This window comes from Phoenix dactylifera, chromosome 5, assembly GCF_051530095.1.
Source record: "Phoenix dactylifera cultivar Ajwa chromosome 5, Ajwa_hap1_PhDact_Kaust_v1.1, whole genome shotgun sequence".
Classification (NCBI taxonomy): domain Eukaryota; kingdom Viridiplantae; phylum Streptophyta; class Magnoliopsida; order Arecales; family Arecaceae; genus Phoenix; species Phoenix dactylifera.
In genome coordinates, this window is record NC_143194.1 from 16,447,408 (window position 1) to 16,473,375 (window position 25,968).

General features: G+C 38.6%; 1 protein-coding gene and 1 non-coding gene across 7 annotated transcripts in view; both read right to left on the bottom strand.

Moving 5' to 3' along the window:
- LOC103696273 (glucose-1-phosphate adenylyltransferase large subunit 3, chloroplastic/amyloplastic) overlaps positions 1-25,968 on the bottom strand; it is a 125,549-nt gene that overhangs the window by 17,001 nt on the left and 82,580 nt on the right. For 5 of the 6 annotated variants that reach the window (XR_005507013.2, XM_039116107.2, XM_088721708.2 and 2 more), the window contains 3 exons: positions 8,134-8,206; positions 3,976-4,056; positions 1,382-1,468 (listed from right to left, as the gene is read on the bottom strand). Coding sequence is in view for 5 of the 6 variants with exons in the window: in XM_039116107.2 (XP_038972035.2) it covers positions 1,382-1,468; positions 3,976-4,056; positions 8,134-8,206 (241 nt within the window). In the remaining variant the exon portion in view is untranslated. The remainder of the gene's footprint in view (positions 1-1,381; positions 1,469-3,975; positions 4,057-8,133; positions 8,207-25,968) is intronic. The other variant, XM_088721709.2, reaches the window with a different exon arrangement.
- Positions 12,234-12,340, bottom strand: LOC149753477 (small nucleolar RNA R71). The gene has a single exon (XR_016395592.1). It is a non-coding gene; the product is annotated as a small nucleolar RNA R71 (small nucleolar RNA).

Here is a 25,968-nt window from a genome sequence, read left to right on the forward strand (position 1 = left end):
TTGAGCAGAGCTAGGTGCGAAGCCTAGTTCCTTCTTCCTCCTTCCTCTCTCCTCTATTTCTTCCTCTTCTTTCCTGATGTCCAACATCAGGAAGCACACCTTATTTAGGCTTGGATTTTTCTTCAATCGTGCTGCATCGGTATGATTTTCACTATAAGGGGAAGAGAGAAAGCTCTTTAGTTTAGAAACACAGTAAGGATATTGGGAAGGCCTTTCCAACATCCTTTTATCACGAAACAAAGAAAGGGGGAGGGGGCCCAGTTTCGAACCAATTCGACTCGGTGCTAACCGGACGGTTCGCGCTAAGTTCAAATGGAACCGGGGGGAGGGGCCCAGTTTCGAACCGATTCGACTCGGTGCTAACCGGACGGTTCGCGCCGAGTTCAAATGGAACTGGCCGGTTCCAATAGTTCCCATCGGTTCTAGGCCAATTTCAGCCAGTTTGGTCTGGTTCGAGCCTTTTCTGACCGGTTTCGGTCGGTTTGGAACCGGTTCTGACCGATTCTGAGTTGGAATTGAATCCAATAGGCAAACCAACCTGGCTTTCTACCGGGTCGGTTCGGTCCGGTTCGGCCTGCCTTGAAGAGAATGTTGAGGACTATAGTATTCTGGAAAGAGGCCTATATATGTCAGGTTTACTTCATGTTATTGCTACAGATGATACACCTATTTCTGCCACCTGGGCTAAGATCATTCTATGAAATGTACAATATTCACTCTTCTCCTTCTATCTTTTTCATCGGTAAGGTGACAGTTACTCTTTTTGATTCTAGAACCATTTCTACTGCACCTATTGATCTGATAGCCAAAATTTATGGCCACCACCTGCCCTTCCAAGGAAGCAGTCGAACAAAATAAATAGAATCTTAGTATTGTTTGAGAATTGTCTCAAAGATAGATTGAGTAGTCGTGCCTCCAACCACCAAGATGGACCTTGGGCTTACACTAGGAAACATGAAAAGAGAGCTGCCTTAATAATGGAGCCTGACTGCTAATATTGAGTTCTAAATATAACATCTCATGGAACATTGACATATATTAGCATTTGAAAGGCATAATTATATCCCACAAAAAAAGGGCATAATTGTATGAAAATGAACAATTGTTGTTTTTAACTATGCATATGAGTGATTCTTTTCCAAAAATATATCCTTTATAATGACAGTGAAAGATAAGAACTAGAAACAAGCCTGTAAAAATAAAAGGGAGAGAAAAGGGCAGTAATTTTCTGGAAATCCTACAATACAGGAAACAGATCTCTTTCTTCCATATTAGGTACTATGATATTTCCTACCTCATAAAATATTCTGGAAAACAAAGAAATCAACAATTACAGAGAGGTAAAATAAAACTTCTATCCAATAGTTAACTGAATACCCACCTTGCTATTGTCAACCGTTGTTGGTGGCAAGTTTCTGCGTGATGTATAGATTGGCTTTGTTGCATCATAAAAGCTGAAGTTTGGTGGCTGCATAATTCACTATATGAGAACAGTTTTTCTGTGTATAATTCAAGTAGTGTAATTATGATATAGAAATGCGTAAGCATTTGTGTATATCTGAGTTGAGGCTAGAATAGAAAAGGTTATACATAAGCAAGCATATTGTGCAAAAATACATGAATTTTTTCCATGGTCCATATTCAGGACATAAAGCAGCCTTCTTGGTGGAAAAGTCACAACACGAAAATTTAGGTGATCCTTTCTTCTGTTTTCATCTCTCTATGATGGGCTTGCTTGTTAAAGTTTTTATCACATCGTCCTGATTCTTTCAGATAATCTTACTGAACTGGGATTTAAAAGTCTTCCAAATTTCAGAATTGATAGGCTTGGATGATTATGACCCTAAAATATTATTCTGCTTTTTAATAAGTAAAAATGTGAAGTACATTGAAACATAACTCTACCTTAGTGGATGGAGATTCGAGTCATTATTTCTTAGAGAATATTGACTGATATTAAACTTAGGTAAAATTATATTCTTTTGGAGAGCATAAAAAGCATGATATGTGTAACAGATTCACAGTCCATAGGAACTTGACCATTGAACCAGCAATATTAAATGACAAACATACTCTTTTTCCAAATTATAAATTGGCATGTCTACTACATAGAAATGTAGGAGGGTGAGTCTTGGTGTAACGATAAGGTTGCCCCATAGTATCTTCGAGGTCACAGGTTCGAAACACCAAAATAACCTCCGCACAAGATTAAGGCTGTGTACAGATCCTCCCTAGACCCCATAATAGCAGGAGCCTCGTGCACTGGGCTGCCCATGCATACTATATGGACATGCAATTGAGTTTTATACAAGGACAATATCAATTTTAGATATACACTTAATACAAAGCAATTCACTTGTTCTAATATCAAAAGATTCAAAACCTTCCTATGTATAAATTTTAGGTCCAGAAATATTTGTGATTCAAATAGAGATTTATGATAAAGTAGTAAAGTACAATAGTAATACTTCTGACATTAAAGAAACCAGATAAACCTAGATTTGCTAAAATCAGAAACATTGGACATTGAGATGTAAGTGGTTTAGACTTACAATTGATAGGAACTTTAAAAGTATATGACGGAAAAGAAAAAGAAAAGCAAAAATTTGAGAAGTATATCTCAAGTACATGTTCATTATCAATAGGGTTGTTAGTTGATATGAGCAGCTTGAATTTGGCTCAAGCTTGGCTTGAATATAAGCCCAATGAGACCTTGGTCAAAGTTAATTGACCCACGCTTAAAATTGCTTTCTGAAATCAAAATAACATTTGAGGCAAGGGATAGATAACCTAGCTCGATCAGGCTTTAAGTGGGTGATTAATGCGCACACGCATGCACAAAAAACTAGCTATTGGAATCAAGGTATGCTGAACCAGTACCGATAGGAGTACCAGTCGCCTACCAGACCGGTTCGGCAGCATGCGGCATAACATGCCGCATGCAGGCAGCGCGCGCGAGCGCGCTGCGGCGAACCAGTGCAAACCGACTGGTTCGCACCAGTTCCTAGCCATACCTCCGTCCGGTACGTATCTAGTACCGGCCGGTTCTGGCCTGGTACTGCTTGGTTCCGGCCCCTACCGTTTTTTAAGGCCGAACCAAACCGGTCAGAGACCGGACCAGTTCGGTACGGGCTAAACCGGCTAGTACAAGCCAGTTCAGCATACCTTTATTGGAATAAGATCCAACTGCTTAAGTTTAGGGAGCTAAGGGTTAGAAAGCTGAAACCTGTCAACTCTGCTCTCTATCTAGAAGACTGCTCCTTCCTCCCCCACCTATCTTTCTCTTTTTTCTTCTTGAAATTGTTGTTCATGATTAAGGTTTTGATTAGTTGATTATTTAAATTGTTAAAATCAGGTTAAAGTTTAACTCAAGTTTGAAATCAGCTATTATTCAAGCTTGAACTGAGCTTTGATCAAGCTCGAACCTCTTATTGAAAAGGAAAGAGAGAGGGAGAGAGCAGAAAGAGAGGGAGATTGTGCAGAGCTTGAATCAGGCTTGACCTGAGCTTGAGCTTGATACAAGCTCAATTGGTTTTGGCTAGATTTAAGGATATAAACCAATCAAAATAGGCAGATGTTTGTTTGGTCCAAAATTGGGCTAGATTAGGTTTGATCAAATAATAAATGACCTAAGCCTAACCTCAAACTTCCGGCTCAAAATTAATCTGAAGCCAAACATCATCCAGACTAGGCTTGACAAGTCTTGTTTTTATCACACCCCTAAGAAAATCAGACCACCAGTATCTTTCAGACTATGTAAAACTACCAAGAATTTCACAGTAATTATACTGTGAAAACTGAAGTGAGGAAAACTTATCTAAAAAGTTAAAACTGCACTCAATTTTTTCATCAATCTAAGTCATTACAGCAAGTTAACCATCAACAAATACAAGAAACAATTAGGCAGGTCACTGCAGTTAAAGAAACATTCGAAAAACATACAACTTGAATGATTTCCATGTACAAAGGACTTACATGTGCAGCAAGGGCAAGGTTCGCTTCAAAGAAGGATTTAATAGTCCCAATATCCTCCCAGTAATCGTTGAAAAGATAAGCCTGCAGAACAGGAAACAGTTTCAAGTTTTCAACTTTCCATTGGACAACTCAATTGGCTTTATAACAAAATGTTGTCATATTATATTTCTATATGCCAAAGGTTGTGATTCTGGTGTAGTGCAAAAACGTACTTTCCTCTGCAACATTTAGTAATAACTTTCTGGTGTAAATAAATCATGCAACCTATTTGGTCACACAGTTTCCATAAAGCTGGGATTTACTTGACTACTTTGAAGTGAAAAAGGTTCAAAATTCGTGAAGAACAAAATATTAGTAGCTCTTGATGAGAACTGTGTACAGACTTATTTGTCATTCAGCTTGCTTACCTCAATCCAAGTGGTAAACTGACCAAGATGCTTCTGTTTGTCGTTTAGTCTTAAGCAAGAAATATGAACATTGGTTTACTTACCTTAGAAAAAACATAGGTTTTAAAGTTAGCTGTCTCTCTCTCTCTCTCATTTCCTCCATCCCCTCCCATCTCTTCTCCTTCATCATTCTAGAGAGTAGAGAGCACTAGGTGTAACCCCTGAAGGACTATCAAAAAACATTATAACAAGGTAAAAAAATACAAGAGCTGATGCATGCTAAAGGGATCTAAAACTCAATTTTTACAATCATTTGATTGTAAAGGTTCAAATTCCAAAGGATGAAGAGGGCTTTGCTATAAAGACATTTAGGAATATTTGCAGCAGGTATATGATTATTGGGACTAATATGCAACCGAATTGAGAGACTGATACAGTGAGGTCTGCTACAGATATCCATTCTTAGTACAATCCTATAAATATTCATTCTAACAGTAAGGTCTGCTACAAATGCACTCTTGTGTATGCAAAAGAAGCCTACACGTGCTGTAGGTGCAACATGCGGCATGTTAATCTTGTAAACATCCTGAATTCCCAACCATGGTATGCGGTTCCAGCACCTGGTTTGGGATCTTTTGGGCCCCTTACTACTCCAGTAGAGGAGGAGGTAAAGAAGGCCTCTCGTGCCTTCTCTTTCTTGCCCTCTTCAAAAAAAAAAAATTCTCAGCAAAACAGGAGGGCGAAGAAAGATTTCCTTCCAAATTTGAGGGTAGGTCCCACCAAAAGCAGGTACAATTCCCTCCATTCTTTCATTTGCTCTTAATCACGCCTAAAATAGGCAAAAGTTAGGAAAATGAGGGGGCATCATGCTAAAATTTTGTATTTTGTCATGGTTTAGCTAATATGCTATAGATGTGTGGATGATCCATGGATTCAAGTAGAAAACTTGATTTTTCATTGAGGTTGTACTTTTTTCTATATTTTTGGATTAAAAATAACAAATAAAATAATGTAAAAAATTGGTAGCATGTTTGAGGGGCATGCATGCTATTTGCTATCTTATCATTATACCAATTTCTTTAAATTTGAGCATTGTTATGGCTACTCGAACCTAAGCCCAATTTAAAATAAATTTCAAAATAAGTGGAGATTAATGCAAACCCATAAGCTGAAAAAATATAGGGTTTTTTTTCAAACATATACTCCTAAATATTGAAATTTGAATGTATACCCTTATAAAATACTTATTTTGCATGTATACCCTTCATTTTTCTTTTTTCTTTCATATATACTCATCCCATCTAACGTCGTAAAATTAAAAGTGACTGAAATACCCTAAATGGGTAGATATGCAAAAAGAAATATTTATAAAGGTATACATGCAAATAACACTTTGTGAGGGTATTCCTGCAATTTCACATATTTAGGAGGGTTTACATGCAAAAAAATTTAATTTTTTTTTTAGTTCAACTTGTTTTAATACTTGGATTTGTCTGGTGCCTGCTCTTCAATATTCTTTCGTAAAAATATTGCTTAAGAAAAAGATTGATTTGACAATTAGATAACAAAAAGAGTTATGGAAGTTCTTTCACTAATCATAGAATTATTGTACTTTATTTTTTTTATTTATAACAACTATATCTTATTTCATCGAAACATAGCTTATAATATTGATTGTTATAGACGCATATATGAAGGCATGTATTAAAATATAGAAAAAAATCAGAATCTCTTAAAGGCACACAATAGATTGCAATGATCTAGCTTCCTTACTACTACTATGCTCATGGGTGGAAAAACATCAATCATCTCCCAGCAAAATCATTGAAGGACTTTAAACCCTAAACTTATTAACAACCTCTGCGGCCATGTAGTAGGCCACCCCTTATGTTGTGTACCTTAAGCTACTTTTCTTTGGATCTTCAATTTTCTAGAAGAATAAAAGATCTAGTATATAGGACCCATCTTGTCACAGTAATTTTAAATCAGCAACTAGCTTGCACATAAGAAATTTTCCAATTCTAAAAGATAAATATTGCAAATCTCATACACTAAAAGATAAATATTGTAAATCTCTCACAACACTTATCTTTAAATAATTCATAAAGCTAAAAGCAGGACCCAACCATCTTCATGTGAAAAAGGATACAATGAAGGGTTGTCTATGGTGGAGAAGGGAGTCGAGGAAATGATTTTGATTTCAGACAGAAAAGTAAAAAAGAGGGTCAAGAGAGAACGAAAAATTTCTTTAAAAAGGTAGAGATATTAGTTTCTAGTGAAACTTGGTAACCTATACCCGCTTCAAGAATAAAAAGATATTTTTATAATTTTAGTTATTTTTTAATTTAAATAAAATATGATTTTGGCTAATCATGTTAGCTGAATCGCTATATTAAAGGTATTCATACAAAAATAGTATTTTGTGAGGGCATGCACGTAAATATCAATTTGGAGGACATTCATGCAAATTTCAATATTTAGAAAGATATTTTGGCAAAAATCCAAGAATTTTTTTGCGTGTATACCCTCCTAAATATATGAAATTGTATGAATACCCTTTAAAATCGCTATTTGCATGTATACCCCTATAAACATTTCTTTTTGCATGTTGCCCATTGATAGTATTTTCGTTATTTCAATTTAAACCGCTAACTTCCTAACGACATTAGATGACATGGGTACATATACAAAAAAAAAAGGATATACAAACAAAATAAGTATTTGATTAGGGTATACATGCAAATATTAATTTTGGGAGGATATTCTTACAAATTCTAATATTTAAGAGTGTATGTATGCAAAAATATATGTAGTACCACCAATAAGATTTTATGTTTTTTTGAATGAAAATTAACTTTTTCCATATTGTATAACTAAATATTAATTTATTATTTAAAGATTAACTATAATAATTAAAAAATATGAAAAATTAATGTTATATATAGATAATGCAGTCATCAAGGTTCGCTCAACCGATATATGAAGGCGTATCAGCCAACTACCAGTTCGGCATGGTATGGATTCGTACCGTGCCATTTCAAGGCACACTGGAATAAGGAGAGCTGGGGAGGGAGGGGGAGGGAGGAGATAGAGGAAAATAGAGAGTCAGAGAGGGAGGGACAAGAAGAGAGAAAAAGGGAGAGAGAGGGAGAGGGAGAGGGACAAAATGAGAGGCTGAGAGAGGGAGGGCACGAAAGCCCTCATCGTCGTCAAAAGGACGGAACCCTAGGCCATAGAGTTAGGGATGATAGAGAGAGAGAGAGGGAGGGGGAAAGAAGGTTACTAGTAATGCTAGGAGAGGAGGAGAGGGCATGTGTCGAGCAAAAGCATGCTTTGAGCAGTCGTGAGCGTAGGTTGGGGGGGGGGATTGCTACAATCGCGAGTGGCATAGGGGAGGGGGTCTCAAAATATCATCAGCCGAAGGGGGCAGGGGAGGCTTTTTAGTGAGTCAAACAAGGGAAAGGGGAGTTTAATCAAATCAAGCCGGGTGGGTGGGTTTTTAATCAGTTACAAGGTTAACATGGCACTTGTTGCACCGGCAACGTGTGTAACCATCTTTTGCCTACGCGAAGGTGTTGGTCTAACATGCCTCTTCTAATTGCCATCAACTAGACCCAATCATATATTTAGTGATTAATGTGCAAATTCAATAACTAAGGGATTAGTATAAAAATTCAGAAGATTTTAGGGAAATTCAATCATATGAATATGACCAAACAATTCAATGTTTTGTATAGAATCTAAACCAACTTATAAAATCTTTAATACAAACCTTGATGAAGAACTCTTTCGCAGAGGCAGGAATTATTTCAGATCCAAAGTCATTTGCAGTTGGAAACCGCCATCTGACCTAACAATGATGCACAATATTTAAGGCTTCTATGTAGCAATACTTTATTGCTTTTATTCTGACGATACATGAATGACTCAACAATATAAGCATTAACCAGGATTAGATAAAAATATGCAAAATGCATACTGTTTCAAAAAAATATCATGCGAACACATTTTCATGCATACCTATGTATCTCTGTGTAATTAATTATTTATGCAAAATTCCAAGTAACCATAAATCATGCGTTTTCCAGCTCATTTACCTATGGATCAACTGGTCCAACCATCCAAGTATAGATAGCTTTAACAGCAATGGCTTGATACAATGTTCTGATAGTATCTACAATAGAAAAGGACCCAAACAATTTGAATTTCAATTTATATATGTTTTAATATGTCCCGTTATATTTAATAATGGTTCAGAATTGGATTTAAAATTTGCATTATTATCCATTTTAACATAATAGCATTCTTGATCTCCAAAGTACATGGTTCTTAGTTTTCAGGTGTGATGAAGGACGACTTAAAGGAAGACTTCAAATCCTTTTCTAAGATGTGATGACAAGCAATTCATGAAAATCTGAAACTAAACTTAACCATGAAAAAATCTATGTAGAGCTAAAATTAATGCTACAAGTAAATATGACAAGTAACAAATGATTCGATGATCTAATATAATGCAAATAAAGCTTAATAAGATGGATGAAACATGCAAATCCAAGATCAAATGTAATTATTGCAGCAATTTAAACTAATAGTCAATGGCTAGAAACCCTAAGAAAAATCAAGGCTCGGAATGTTACCTAAGCAATGGCGTCTGTTAGAAACTCAAAGGCGCCAGGAGGTGGCAAAGCAACATTCATGCCAATCAACCATGCAGAAAGCAAGTTTTTCCACAATCAGTGTTGTTTAGAAACATGGCAAAATCTCTTTTGTGGTGAACTAAAAGATAGGAGACAAGCGGGATGTTGCTGCTGCAGCAAAGAAACAGCAGTAGCCCTAAAACTTAGGGTTTGAATGTGTTTAGAATTGAAGATGGGGGCCAGTCTTAACTGTGGCTGGATAAGGGATCAAAGGTTGACAAACATGCTTCTAAAGGATTAAGAACAACGCAACCAGACCTGGAGTACGGGCTGCCCAGGTTTATCTAGGGCCAGGCAAAGTTGTGTGAGGGCTAGGATTTCTGATGAGAGCACAAAAGTGCAATCTTCATACCATCTTAATTAGTATTATAGCTAATCATTATTGATAAAATTGATTAATTAATGTTTTATTTGTGTTTGAGTGCAAGTAATCCAAGAGACCCAATAACATTGGGTTTGAGCCCAATGCCCAGCTGCCATGCATGCATCCAACTTCAGCCGTCCGAGTCAATCCAACAACCATCTTCAAACCGTCCCAGCCAAGAATTCCCAGCGTCTGTCCGTGGCTTCCGTCTCCCCTGTTTCGAGAACAAAGTCCGAGAGCCTTCCCAAATAAACTCTCCAACCGTCGCACCCCATGCATCCCAGCAGCCGAAGAGTCCCAAGCGATTCGTGGCATCCAGACTTCATTCATCCCGCGTCTCAAGCAACCGAATCATCCGCGGCTTCAACGCTCCAGCAATCTTGTTTCGGCCGCATCCTTTTCTGCAACGGAAACCAACACGTCTTCGCTTCCTTCCACGCATTTCAGCCGCATCCCTGATCCAACTCCGAAGCCAACGCCCCTACATCCGCATCTCCTCCATCCAGTTGGAACCGCGATCTTCCAGCGTCCTTCCGTCTTCCCAGCCACACCTTCAACACGCTGAAGGTGTCTATAAAAGGGATCCGGTGGAGGAAGGAGGACACGAAGAAGGAGCCATTCGGGAAGAGAAAACAATTTCCAGAGCTCTGTTTCTGAATAAGAAGGGAGAAAAGAGTTTATGTTTTATTTTATTGCTAATCCCTTTTTACAAAAATGCTTCCATCTCATATGAGTAGCTAAACCTCTTTTAGCTAAGGCTAGGGAAAAGCCTAGCATTTTCTTTATGTATTTTCTTTAATCATCAATGGGATTTTAATGTTATTGATTTGATTTATGGTACAGTAGATTTATAGAAATTATTTCAAACTTATATATTTTTTTGATTTGTTATTTTCCCCGGGTATAACAGATGCTTAGAAATCCCTGTAGTTTAAAATAGAATTACTGCATGCTGCCCATAAAACTAAATCTTTTTTTTTAATGATTAATTGGTATTTTCACCGCTCCACTTTCCGGTTAGGTCTTCACTCAGATCTAACTGAGATAATAGGTGATTAAAAGAAAAGCATGATGAAGTGCTAGGCTGAATCCTGATGCCTTAGTTATATTTTTATCAATCCGAATATTATTTAGCCTTTAGTTTTTGTTCGCTGTCAAATCCATGTGGATTCGATCTCGGACTCACCGAGAATATTACTTCGCTACACCCTATACTTGGGGTATTCTACATTTAATTTCTATTTTAAAAGAGCAAAATTAAAGACGTAGCAAGTTTTTGGCGCCGTTGCCGGGGATTTGCAACATGCGAACGAGAACAAGACTGCAAATTTAATTTTTAATTTCTGGTTCTTCAAGTTTTCTTTATTTTTAACACGGCTGAAATTTCAAATCTTTTCAGATTCAAGGACGACACAAAGCGGGACTAGTAACGAGGAAGATCGAGATCAAATTTTTGGATTCCCGGAGTGAACGAACTCCGGCTGTGAGTATTTAAATTATTTTTCCTGTTTTGTTCATACTAGTCCTATTTTAATAATTCCTAGATTAGAATTTTACTCTTGCTATAAAAAAAAATTCGAATTCAAATTTCAAATTTCAGTTTTCAAAAATTCAAATTTCAAATTTTATTATTTTTTTTAAAAAATATTAATTAAAATAATAATAAAAAAATAAATTTAGCTAATTTGTTTGATCAACTATTCAAATGCAATTTAATATCATGACATAAAACGTTAAAAATTTTCTTGATTGTTGCATATAGTATAAAGCATTTACATAAAATAATCTAAGGGCTGAACCCATTAAAAAGATAAGGTCGGGACTCGGAATTTCATCACTCGTCCTTAGCCCAAAAAATCATCCCAGTGCATAAATATCCTAAGCCTAACTAAAATCAACTAGACGTTGGCCCCTAAGGATACTCGAGCTCAATAAGACGAAGACCACCGAAAGTTGCACCAATTTCGCTCTGTGGCCCGGTCAATGTCTAGGCAAGCATTGTCCCTCTAAGTGATTGAAGGGAGACAGTTTTTGTTCGAGGAAAGTGGGTCTTAAGTGGGACCTTTGCTACACGCATCGTGACTCCTCCACTTACCTGGGAGCTTACCTGGTCAACTAAGGTTACTAGACCGGATTGGAGGCTTAGGTGTCCTCTTCAAACCAGTTAGGAGCTGTCTAGAATTTTTAGGAAAACATTAGAAATTGTTGGGTGATGCATGTTTAATTTTAATTAAATTTTTGTTAGGGTGTTTGTTTAGATCTCTTTAGGTGGTACTTGTACCAACCTAAAAAAAAAAAAAAATTCAGTATATGCTATTGTGGGAGAGAGATAAAACAAATAGATTATTTAGAGTTGAATCAAAAGATAAAAATTTAATTGTTCAAAATTCAAATAATCAAATGGAAGATAATGATAGTAATCAGGGAGATAATGAATTTCAAGATGACTTACCTATTAGAACGCTTCGTGATTATCTACAACCCACTAGGACCAGTACCCCATCCTGTATGGTTATTCCTACTATTGCGGGAGCTTTTGACATGAAACCAGGAATAATCCAATTACTCCCAAAGTTTCACGGACTTGACTCTGAAAGTCCCTATTTGCACCTGAAAGAATTTGATGAAGTGTGTTCAACACTTCATTTCAACAATGTCACTGAAGAGGTAGTTAAGCTTAAGTTATTTCCTTTTTCTTTAAAGGAAAAAGCTAAGTCATGGTTACACTCCTTAAGGCCTAGGACCATAGCTACCTGGCAAGAAATGACAAGAGAATTTTTAAAGAAATTCTTCCCAACACATAAAACAAACACACTTAGAAGAAATATCATGAACTTTGCACAAAAAGATGGAGAAACATTTTTTCAGTATTGGGAAAGATTTAAAGACCTTCTGCTTGCTTGCCCACATCATCGATATGAAATTTGGAGGGTCATTAGTTTCTTTTATGATGGTTTGTCCTCCAATATGAGACAATTTGTAGAAATGATGTGTAACGGTGAATTCATGAGTAAGGAACCAAATGAAGCCTAGGATTATTTTGATCTTTTAGCAGAAAATGCACAAGCTTAGGATACAATAGATAAAAATGAAAAATCTAAAATAGCACCTAATGCAAAAGGAGGAATGTATCTTATTAAAGATGATAATGACGTCAATGTAAAAATTGCTAATCTAACTAGGAAGGTTGAAGCCATGGAATTAAGCAAAGCCAATATAGGAAAAGCACAAACTATTGTTGAAAGTATATGTGGAATTTGCGAGAGTAATGCACATGTGACCAAGGATTGTCCTACAATCCCTGCTTTTCAAGAAGTGTTGCATGATCAAGCAAATTTCATTAATACTTATAAAAGACCATTTTCAGAAACATATAATCCTAATTGGCGAAACCATCCTAACTTTAGTTGGAGACATGGATCCACTGCCAATGAATCTCAAGGAAATTCTGTTTCTACTCCTTATGTGCCACCACATAAGAAATCCCTTGAAGATACTTTGCAAACCTTCATGCAAGGGCAGACTCAGATAAATCAGAATACAATGCAATCACTCCAAGAACTTAAAAATTCTGTAGGTAGAATTGAGGCTCAACTCAATGTAAGGGAAAAAGGGACATTTCCAGCCCAACCTCAATCTAACCCAAAGGGTCAACATGAGGTCCATGAAGCAAGTTCATCCCAACCTAAATTTGAACAAGTTAAGTCTGTCACGACCCTTCGTAGCGGAAAAATAATTAACAAAGAAATTCCGACGAAGGATGACAAACCTGAAAAATCTATTGAAAAAAAGGATGAAGATGATAATGAACAAGATGATCCAATACCCCATCACAAGATAGTTGCTCCATTCCCTCAGCGCTTGCTTGCAGCTAAAAAGGGAATACCTGACCAAGAAATTCTGGATATCTTTAAACAAGTAAAGATTAACATTCCTTTATTAGATGCCATTAAGCAGATCCCATCTTATGCCAAATTTTTAAAAGATCTTTTTACCATAAAGCGAAAGCTTTACGTACAAAAGAAAGCTTTTCTAACTGAACAAGTGAGTGCTATTCTCAAACACAACACCCCACCTAAGTATAAAGATCCTGGTTGTCCTACCATATCTTGTATCATAGGAAACTTCAGGATACAACGAGCCCTTCTTGATTTAGGTGCAAGTGTTAACTTACTACCCTATACGTTTATGAACAGTTAGGACTTGGTGAACTAAAACCCACCAAGGTTACTCTTGCGGATGATAGTATTATTTCGATGATTAACACAACCATTGAGGGAATATCAAATTAATTGTTGACCCCCTAATGGATTTTGATGAATACAAAACACTAGAGTATAATTCCATTTATCTTAACAATTTATTTGAGAATTTCAGGTGATTATTTAATAATATTGTTAAAAAATGTCTAGGCAAGTTCCCATAATTTTTAAAGGATTTATTGAAGAATTTTTGAGTTGAAGAAAATAGATCAGGGACAGCCGAGACGTCTCCGGGTTGTCTCAGAGACGTCTCTGGCACAAACAGGAAGAACTGGCACGTCTGGAGACGTCCCCGGCACCTGGCGAGGCGTCTCGCAGGGTCGGAGTCGACTCTCTCAGAGGCGGAGTCGACTCTCTCAGAGGCGGCAGAAAGGCCGATTTCAAGGGATGCGCGCGAGTCGTCTCCACAGGACGCGGAGACGTCCCCGCGAGTAAAAAGCAAACTTCTGGAGTCGTCCCCGAGGTAGCGGAGTCGACTCTCTCAGGGTATTCCAGAGGATATCTTTTTCGGTGATAAGGCAGCGGAGACGTCCCCTGAAAAAGCGGAGTCGACTCTCTCAGAGAATTCCAGAGGACTTGTTTTTCAGAGATAAAGCAGCGGAGTCGTCCCCAAGGCAGCGGAGTCGTCCCCATGCAAAAAGCGTAAACATCCCGAGACGTTCCCGTAAAGTGCCGAGCCGACTCTCAGAAAAACAGAAAAACAAGAAGTCAAAGAGTCCTTCTGCGGAGTCGTCCCCGTAAAGCGCAGAGTCGACCCCAAACAACGTCAAAAGAAAGTTTATACAGCCAAGACGTCTCGCGTTGAAGCGGAGACGTCTCCGGAGCGCCTGGGACGCGACTGACACCTTTTTGCAGGTTTGTTTGAATTTCAAACGTTTCTTTCTTTGTGTCTAACGGCTATATTTGCTTTTTGGGCTATAAAAGGGAGCTCTTAAGTGCCTTCCAACTTCTTCTCACCAACCCAACATAAGATCATTCAAGAGAGAAGAAAGAAAAAGAGGTTCAAAGGAGTTAGTGCATTCAAGTGAAGAAATCAAGTGCCTTCAAGCTTCCCAACTGATTTCGTGCTCAACTACTCTCTCCCGCTCGGCATTCAAAGCTCACATTCAAGACAACGCGATCCACATCGGAAGAACCACCATTTCCCACGCTTCCAACGGCTAAAAGGGTTCTTCCGGGTTTTGTTATTTCTCACTGTTTTATTTGCTTATTTAGAGCTTTGAAATCTTTTGTAAAACCTTTGGTTATTGTGCTTGTTCCAGTCAAGGGACTTGGAACAAGGGAAAGGCGTCCCAAGCCTAGGTGAAATTGGGGGTTGTAGGGTTCGTTGTTAGCCCGGTGTAAAACAACGAGTTGGGTAGTGCACTCGCAAAACTACCGGACTGTAATCTTGGATTATAGTGGAAATTCCCAAAGGTGCTTTGGGGAGTGGATGTAGGAGCAGTGGAAGCTCCGAACCACTATAAAACCTTGTGTTTGCGATTGTCTGTTTTCATACCTCTATTTTTACTTTAGCTCATACATTTGTGTGTTTTATTTTTAATTAGACAAAAAATTTTAAAACACCCAATTCACCCCCCTCTTGGGTGACCATCTCTGGGCAACAAGTGGTATCAGAGCAGGTGCTCTGTGTATTTCTTGAAGACCTAACCGTCTTAGCCAAAGATCTAGATGGCAACACCCTTCAACAATGTTCCTGCTGAGGGGCAGGCAACCAATAGACCTCCACTCTTCAATGGGACAAATTATACCTATTGGAAGACTAGAATGAGGATCTTTATTCAAGCACAAGATTATGCCTTGTGGAGGGTCATAATCAAGGGACCACACGAACCATCTCACATGGTTAATGGCATTCAAATTCCCAAACCTGAGGAGGATTGGGATGAGAATGATAATAGGATGGTTCAACTCAATGCTAGAGCCATGAACTCATTATTTTGTGCTCTAGATGTGAATGAGTTTAATAGAGTCTCCACATGTAGTTCCGCTAAGGAAATATGGGATAGGCTTGAAGTTACCCATGAGGGTACAAATCAAGTTAAAGAGTCTAAAGTGAACATTCTAGTTCACAAGTATGAGTTATTTAAGATGGAACCCAACGAAACCATCTCATGCATGTTCACACGCTTCACCGATATAATAAATGGTCTAAAGAATTTGGGCAAATCCTACACTAACCCAGAACTTGTGAGTAAAATTCTCAGGTCCTTGCCAAAAGCATGGGAAGCGAAGGTCACGGCGATCGTGGAAGCTAAAGACCTCAACACATTGGGACTTGAACAACTATTGGGCTCATTGATGACGCATGAGCTCACAATGAAGCAACATGAAGAAGAATTGCCAAAGAAGAAGACAATCGCACTCAAGGCTACTTCGAGTGTGTGTGAAGAAGAAAGTAGTTAGAGTGAAGAAGAAAGCGAAGATGAGGACTTGGGTTTAATAGTAAGGAAATTTAAGAAATTCATGAGAAGAAAGAAACCCTTCCCAAGAAAGAAGTTTGGAGGGAGAAATGATTGGGAAAAAGAAAAAGAAAAAGAAAGAGACCCAATCATATGCTATGATTGCAAGAGACCGGGACACATTCGTTCCGAATGCCCTCAACAAAAGAAGCACTTTGGAAAGAAGAAGAAGAAGGCATTGAAAGCAACGTGGGATGATAGTGACACATCCTCCTCCGAGGAAGAGAAGGAAGAAACCGCCAACTTGTGCTTCATGGCATTCGAAGATGACGAGGTATGTCAAAGCTCAACTATAAATTTTACTTTAGAAGAATTATATGAAGCTTTTCAAGAGCTCATGAGTGATTGCGGTATGTTAGGAGCAAAAAATAAAGAATTAAAAGCCTCCAATCAAAAACTAAAGGATGACATTGAAAACCTATTGATTGCGAAGGAGAGCCATGAAAATGTTCACACCATTGATCTAGAAAATAAAAATTCAAAACTTAGCATTGAAAATGAAACGGCAAAAACACTAATTAAGGAATTAAATCTAAAAGTTAAATCCCTACTTAATAGTAATACCTTACTTGCACAAAATGTTAAATCCCTTAAAAAGGATAAGGAAGAATTAGTTAAAGAAAATTTGGATCTTAAGAATGAGGTACATAAGTACAAACCAATTGTTGAAAAATTTACACAAAGCTCTGAAAAATTAAATCTTATTCTATCCAATCAAAGAGCTGTTTTTAATAAAGCCGGATTAGGATATAAAACTAGCAAACAACAAAAGTATCTAAAGAATTTCTTTGTGAAAGCAAAAGAGGTCAAAACTGAAAAACCTACATGCTTTCAATGTGGAAAAAGTGGACATAAAGCCTATTCTTGCATTCAAAGAAAGATTCAAACTAACAAGAATACATTTGTAAAAGGTAAAAACACAACTAAAGTATGGGTGCCCAAGGGAACCAACTACACTAACCAAGAAGGACCCAAGAAAACTTGGGTACCTAAGAGCTTCACATGATTATTTTGCAGGTATGCCTTGCAGCCGGGAATAAAAAGAGAATGTAGTATCTTGATAGTGGTTGCTCAAGGCATATGACCGGTGACAAGAGTCTCTTCGTCACCTTGAAATCAAAAGAAGGAGTAGTCACATTTGGAGATAATGCTAAAGGTCAAATCGTTGGTGTTGGTAAAATCTCCATATCACCCTCCTCTTTTATTGACAATGTATTGTTAGTTAATGGACTAAAACATAATTTATTAAGTATAAGTCAATTTTGTGACAAGGGCTTTAAAGTGTCATTTGAATCATCACTATGCATAATTAGTAGTCCAATTGACAATGAGATCATACTCACAGGACATAGGCATGGAAATGTTTACATGGTAGATCTTGATGATCTCACCATGAAGGATGGCCAATGTCTTGTAGCCATGGATCCCAAAGTCAATGAGACTAGTTGGTTATGGCATCGTAGGTTAGGGCATGCTAGCATGGATTTAATCTCTAAATTAATTACAAAAGATCTAGTCAAAGGACTACCAAAAATAGACTTTGAAAAGAACAAAATTTGTGCTGCATGTCAATTAGGGAAACAAACAAGAAGTTCTTTCAAGTCTAAGAACATAGTCTCAACATCAAAACCCTTAGAACTAATTCACATGGATTTGTTTGGACCCACTAGAACTGCTAGTCTAGGGGGTAAGAAATTTGGTCTTGTAATTGTTGATGATTTTTCACGTTTTACATGGGTTTCATTTCTTGCACACAAAGATGAGTCCTTTCCCGCTTTTATCAAGTTTCATAATAGGGTTTCGAATGAACTCAATCTTAAACTAAAAGCAATTAGGAGTGATCATGGTACCGAGTTTGAAAATCAGTATTTTGAAAAATTTTGTGAAGAAAATGGTATCAATCACAATTTCTCGGCACCTAGGACACCCCAACAAAATGGGGTGGTGGAAAGGAAGAATCGCACACTAGCAGATATGGCTCGTACCATGTTGTGCGAATCGGATCTACCAAAGTACTTTTGGGCTGAAGCAATAAATACTTCATGTCATATTTTAAACCGTGCTTTAGTTAGATCCATCTTAAAGAAAACACCTTATGAGTTGATAAAAAGTAAGAAACCAAATATAAGCTATTTTCATGTTTTCGGTTGTCGATGCTTTATTTTAAACAATGGAAAGGACAATCTAAGTAAATTTAGTGCTAAATCAGATGAGGGGATCTTCTTAGGTTATTCCTCATCTAGTAAAGCATACAGAGTCTTCAACAAGAGAACTCTCGTTGTTGAAGAATCCATTCATGTTGTTTTTGATGAAGCTAATGGAGATTCTTCTAGAAAAGAAGAAGATAGTGATGCAGGTATACTTGAAGACAGAATGAAGGAGTTCTCCATACAAGACAAACAACTTGAAGATGAAGTCAAGGAAAATACAATTCAGCAAGATGAAGAAGATCAACCTCAAGCAAGAAATCAAGATCTTCCGAGGGAATGGAGGTATGCACATGGTCATCCAAGGGATTTAATCCTTGGTGATCCCTCACAAGGGGTAAGGACAAGATCCTCTCTAAGAAATACTAGTAATTATCTTGCTTTCGTTTCACAAATAAAGCCTAAGTCACTAGAGGAAGCCGAAAAGGATGAAAATTGGATAAATGCTATGCAAGAGGAATTAAATCAATTTGAAAGAAATCAAGTTTGGACTCTAATGAAAAGACCCCCTAATGTTTCAATCATAGGCACCAAGTGGGTGTATAGAAATAAACTAGATGAAGATGGAATAGTTATAAGAAACAAAGCTAGACTAGTTGCCAAAGGCTATAATCAGGAGGAAGGAATAGATTTTGATGAAACTTTTGCTCCTGTTGCTAGGTTAGAGGCTATTAGACTACTTTTGGCATATGCTTGCTTCATGGATTTTAAACTCTATCAAATGGATGTAAAAAGTGCATTTTTAAATGGTTATATAATGGAGGAAGTTTATGTAGGACAACCTCCAGGTTTTGAAAACCACTTACATCCAGATTATGTTTATAAATTGCACAAAGCATTGTATGGACTTAAGCAAGCCCCTAGGGCATGGTATGAAAGATTAAGTAATTTCCTAATTGAAAATAAATTTAAGAGAGGAAATGTAGACAAAACCCTCTTCATTAAAAGAAAAGGGAATGACTTATTGCTTGTGCAAATTTATGTGGATGATATAATTTTTGGTGCTACTAATGATAGTCTTTGTCAAGAGTTTGCCAAGCTTATGCAGGGAGAATTTGAAATGAGCATGATGGGTGAGCTCAACTTCTTCCTTGGGCTACAAATAAAACAATCAGAGGAAGGCATCTTCATCAGTCAGTCCAAATATATCAAGGAAATGTTGAAAAAATTCAAGATGAAGGATGCAAAGGAAATCAGCACACCCATGGGCTCAAGTTGCAAGCTTGACAAAGATGAAAAAGGTAAAAGTATAGACTGCAAATTGTATAGAGGTATGATAGGCTCTTTACTTTACCTTACTGCTAGTAGACCAGATATATTATTCAGTGTTTGCATGTGTGCTAGATACCAAGCATGTCCTAAGGAATCACACTTGCAAGCTGTTAAAAGAATTTTCAGATATCTAGTAGGGACATCTAATGTAGGCTTATGGTATTCTAAGCAATCTGACATAAATTTAATTGCTTATTCCGATGCTGACTTTGCCGGGTGCAAACTCGACAGAAAAAGCACAAATGGCACATGTCAATTCTTGGGTGCTAATTTAGTTTCTTGGTTCAGCAAGAAACAGAATTCAGTGGCCTTATCCACAGCTGAGGCTGAATACATTGCAGCTGGGAGCTGTTGTGCCCAAGTGCTTTGGATTAAGCAACAACTCGAAGATTTCGGTATCAAAATGGACAACATACCAATTAGATGTGATAATACAAGTGCAATTAATTTAACAAAGAATCCTGTCCAACACTCTAAATCAAAACACATAGAAATTAGGCATCACTTTATTAGGGATCATGTGCTGAAAAATGATGTGATGATTGAATATGTATGTACTGAAAATCAATTGGCCGATATCTTTACAAAGCCCCTTTGTAAAGATAGGTTCAACTTCTTAAGGAATGCTTTGAGCTTGTTTGATCCTAGCAAATAACTTGTAATGCAATGCTTTGCTACTCAAACTAGTAATCCACCTCAAGGTCACAAATAGCAAACCTAGTATCTATCAAGTGAAAACATGAATCTAAGTTAAATGACGAATTGTTTGACTTTCCGGAGGATGGTTACCCTCCCTTGGACTCTTCATGGAGATATTTTCAGAGCCTATTTCATAGGCATTCGAAACTTGGTCAAACATTCCTCATTTCAATATTAATAATTCAAAAAATTATTATTAAACTTTTATAGGGTATATTATTAAAGGGAAGGATCGCAAACAAACTCACCCTATATTCACCAAAAGAAATCATGTTGATTAGTGTGGTCAAATAAAATAAATTGGGAAAAGATAGAATTCAGTCTGAAATTTTTCAGTGCCGGAGACGTCTCTGGCAAATCGCAGAGACGTCCCCCCGGCGAGACGTCTCGCGTTAGTCGCGGAGACGTCTCGGAGACCGAACGAGGGTTTTTAAAATAGGTCGAAACAGCTCGAGCCGACCCGAACTATCTCTTTCGTCCCCAACAAAATACAAAACCCTAGCCTCCATTTTTCTCTCCACCTCAAACCGAACCAAAACTCCCCATTTCCCTAGGGTTTCTAATCCATGGCACCCAAAAGAGCTAGGAGAACAAGTGGGAGGCGTCCTAGGGTAGCGACCGACGCCGAGGAACGGAGGGAAGAACCTTCCGCACCGTCTCCTCCGGTTGCTCCGCCAACCACGACCATTTCCTGTGCGAATCGCACAGTAACCACGGGTAGGTTTATAGATTTCCATTTTTTAGAGAGTGAGGGGTTCTCTATTGGAGAGAGACTCCGTGCCCAAGGTTGGGAATATCTTTGTACTCTCAACACATCAACCTACCCCGGTCTAGTTAGAGAGATGTTTAGTAATATGGCCTTAGGGGACTCGGGGTACACTGCCTATGTCCGAGGGACATTGATAGAGATCAATGAGGATACCCTATCTAGTGTATTACAAATCCCTAAAGACGGTGAGGCTCCGACCTCACATCCCCAAAGAGAAATAGCCCTAAACCTAGTTTTAGGACGAGAGGACTGCGGCCCTCTTGATGTGGTTAACTCACAAGACCTAAATGCCGAGATGAGACTACTTTTGAGTATTGTCAACCGGGTCCTGTTTCCAAAAACCGGTCGCTTCGATTTTGTTTCGGAGCGAGATTTAGTCATCATGCACCACATCCTACTAGGGATTCCCCTAAACCTCCCTAGACTTATGCTGAACTACATTTCTATATGTCATAGGTATTCTAGGTTTAGCATACCCTATGGGATGATCTTTACCCTAGTATTCAAACATTTCAAGGTTCAAATTCCAGAAAATGAGCCTGCAAAACCCTTGAGAAACACCGACTACTATAATGAAAGCACAATGCGTAGAATGGAGTTTCACAAGGTAGATGGGTCTTGGGTCAAGGTACCAAAAAGAAAATCTCAAACCTTAGAGCCCGAGATCCCACATCAGGAGCCTGACCACCACTCTCCTCCACATAGCCACATGGCCTTCCCTGATGTACCCTCCAGCTCAGCTGGACCTTCCACATCTGTGCCTCCTCCTCCTCCAGTCAGTGGATCCTTCTCCTTGTCAGAAGAACAGATGCACACTCTAGCATCTGTGATATGCCAGCAGATGAGAGAGGAGAAGAGATCGATGATCACTACTGAGTTGGCCCCCATCCGGACCTCACATGAAGGGCTTCTACAAGAATTGAAGGAGATCAAAACTCAGGTAGAAGCTACAGCATCAGAGTTGGTTCATGTGGGTACCATCCAAACTATACGATCAATTGAGCTACAGGAGAAATTGAAGATCATATCAGATGGTCTTCAAGAGTTGACGAGCCCTGGAGGCAATTTGGGCACCGTGGCTGCCCAACTTAGAGGAAGAATTGAAAGGGCAAGCATTGAATTTGAAGCACTAGTGGCAGCCTTCCATCAGTCTCAGGGAGATCAATTCAGAACACTGCTAGATTCAATTAATGCATTTATAGATGCAGCTGCTAGGGCTTATGAGCAACGTCGCCGATGAGGGACATTTTGTAGACATCTAGGGTTCATCTGTTTTTGTAAAACCCTAGGCTCATTTTGACACTTCTTTTGTATTAGGAATCAATACTTGTAATGATTTCCTCTTTTTTAACCTTGTAATGCCTTCAAATGATTGCAATGACATATGAATGACATACAATTTCTTTTGAAATCTTGTGTTTGTTTCAAATCCTGTGGAATCAAACTTTGTGTATATGATTCTGTGTTGTGCCATAAAAATCTCATAACATACCTTAAGTGTTCAAATTTGACACAATTTATCAATGCATATAAAACAGGGGGAGCACATCTTGTGATAACTATTTTAAACAAAAAGAGGAGTCTGAAATGAATTCCAAAACAAAGGGGGAGTGAAATGAATGCTGAATTCTTTAATAAAAATAACTTGAATATCCTTGAGTGGTTCATGGTAATATGCTGAATTCTACTAGGAATTGAGTTTTACGTACCTAAGGATAATTTGTCCCCTTCATTGTTGATGACAAAAAGGGGGAGTAGAACCAATATGGATATTGAATATATTGGAATGCAAAATTTATGGAGTGTATTGAGTAGATATATATATATGGAGTATATGGAGTAGAACCTAAATATGGAACGCAAAATTTACACTCATACTAAAAAATTGAATTAGAAAAAGATAAAATTGAAGAATATTGGCTTTAAGATAATTGCCCTTCTGGAAAAGAAAGGGGGAGTCAAAAAGAACTTAGCCTTCAATTGTCTTTAGCATCAATATTTCATTAATTTAAATTTTAACTTGATTCAAATTCAGTTGATATGCTAAAATTGCTTAAGAGCTATTAAGATCAATCTTATGCATAAGGATAGAACTGAAAGTTGACTATTTTGAATTATGCACACTGTATCTAGCTCAAATCAAAACATTATACTTGTACATCTGACCAAATACTGTGTATATGTTTAAATTTCGAATTTTGCATATACTCAGTGTTTTGTCATCATCAAAAAGGGGGAGATTGTTGACCCCCTAATGGATTTTGATGAATACAAAACACTAGAGTATAATTCCATTTATCTTAACAATTTATTTGAGAATTTCAGGTGATTATTTAATAATATTGTTAAGAAATGTCTAGGCAAGTTCCCATAATTTTTAAAGGATTTATTGAAGAATTTTTGAGTTGAAGAAAATAGATCAGGGACAGCCGAGACGTCTCCGGGTTGTCTCAGAGACGTCTCTGGCACAAACAGGAAGAACTGGCACGTCTGGAGACGTCCCCGGCACCTGGCGAGGCGTCTCGCAGGGTCGGAGTCGACTCTCTCAGAGGCGGAGTCGACTCTCTCAGAGGCGGCAGAAAGGCCGATTTCAAGGGATGCGCGCGAGTCGTCTCCACAGGACGCGGAGACGTCCCCGCGAGTAAAAAGCAGACTTCTGGAGTCGTCCCCGAGGTAGCGGAGTCGACTCTCTCAGGGTATTCCAGAGGATATCTTTTTCGGTGATAAGGCAGCGGAGACGTCCCCTGAAAAAGCGGAGTCGACTCTCTTAGAGAATTCCAGAGGACTTGTTTTTCAGAGATAAAGCAGCGGAGTCGTCCCCAAGGCAGCGGAGTCGTCCCCATGCAAAAAGCGTAAACATCCCGAGACGTCCCCGTAAAGTGCCGAGCCGACTCTCTCAGAAAAACAGAAAAACAAGAAGTCAAAGAGTCCTTCTGCGGAGTCGTCCCCGTAAAGCGCAGAGTCGACCCCAAACAACGTCAAAAGAAAGTTTATACAGCCGAGACGTCTCGCGTTGAAGCGGAGACGTCTCCGGAGCGCCTGGGACGCGACTGACACCTTTTTGCAGGTTTGTTTGAATTTCAAACGTTTTTTTCTTTGTGTCTAACGGCTATATTTGCTTTTTGGGCTATAAAAGGGAGCTCTTAAGTGCCTTCCAACTTCTTCTCACCAACCCAACATAAGATCATTCAAGAGAGAAGAAAGAAAAAGAGGTTCAAGGGAGTTAGTGCATTCAAGTGAAGAAATCAAGTGCCTTCAAGCTTCCCAACTGATTTCGTGCTCAACTACTCTCTCCCGCTCGGCATTCAAAGCTCACATTCAAGACAATGCGATCCACATCGGAAGAACCACCATTTCCCACGCTTCCAACGGCTAAAAGGGTTCTTCCGGGTTTTGTTATTTCTCACTGTTTTATTTGCTTATTTAGAGCTTTGAAATCTTTTGTAAAACCTTTGGTTATTGTGCTTGTTCCAGTCAAGGGACTTGGAACAAGGGAAAGGCGTCCCAAGCCTAGGTGAAATTGGGGGTTGTAGGGTTCGTTGTTAGCCCGGTGTAAAACAACGAGTTGGGTAGTGCACTCGCAAAACTACCGGACTGTAATCTTGGATTATAGTGGAAATTCCCAAAGGTGCTTTGGGGAGTGGATGTAGGAGCAGTGGAAGCTCCGAACCACTATAAAACCTTGTGTTTGCGATTGTCTGTTTTCATACCTCTATTTTTACTTTAGCTCATACATTTGTGTGTTTTATTTTTAATTAGACAAAAAGTTTTAAAACACCCAATTCACCCCCCTCTTGGGTGACCATCTCTGGGCAACATTAATAATACAATCTAACATGGTACATGACTAATGAATACGACACCCTCGATACATTCATGATATATTAAGAGAATGAGATCAAGACGTCTTCCAATGATTAACAACGAGATAAAATTTGTAGTAGAAAAGGGATAGAGAACTCTTAATTCTAATTCAGCAAAGTTTCAAGTGAAATATACTCTCAAGGGCAAAACAGTGATTTTCATTGTTAAGAGTATGTAGCTCTATCGTGGATGTGAGACCCCGGAACTGGGCCCGGTCCATTTGACCGGCCCAGTCCCAGGTTTCGGCCTCACGTGCGTGGCACGTGAGGCACCGGGATGGAAGGATCCATCCCGAAGGAGGAAGCCCTGTTTTTAGGGCTTCGTCTCCTTCTCTTTGAGGCCACCCGAGTCCTCTCTTCTTCCTCGTGCAGCCGCCCAAGAGGGAGAGAGGGAGGGAGCCATTGAAGCCGGTCTTCTTTGATCCGGGTGGTTCCATTGCCGCCGGAGAGGAAAGAGCCGCCGAAGAGGGAGGAAGCCGCCGGATCTTCGCCGAGGCAGAGGTAAGGTTCCTAATTTCATTTCTCTATTAAACCATTTGAAAAAAAAAAGAAAGAAAGAAAGAAAGAAAGAAAGAAGAAGAGAGGGAAGATGAGACTTACCCGTGTGCGGCCGCGAGCACCGCCGATGCTGCGGGTCCCCGCCGCAGGCTCTTCCTCTCTTGAGCTCTCTTTCTCCTCCATGGGAAGAAGGAGAGAGCCAGCGGACGTCTCCCGAGCTCGCCGACCTCCCTTCGTGGGAGAAGAAAGAAGAAGAGAGAAAGGGGGGGAAGGAGAAGAAGTCGGGAGAAGAGGAGGAGAAAGAAAAAGAAAGAAGAAAGAAAGGGGGGAAGGAGGAAAAGAAGTCAGAGGAAGCTTCGGGAGAAGGAGAAAAGAAAAAGAAAATGGAAGGGAAGGAAAGAAAAGAAAAGAAAAAGAAAAGAAAAAGAAAATAAAAGAAAAGAAAAGCAAGAAAAAGAAAAGAAAAAAAATAAATAAATAAATAAAGGGAGAGGGTGGTTTACGGGTATGAACC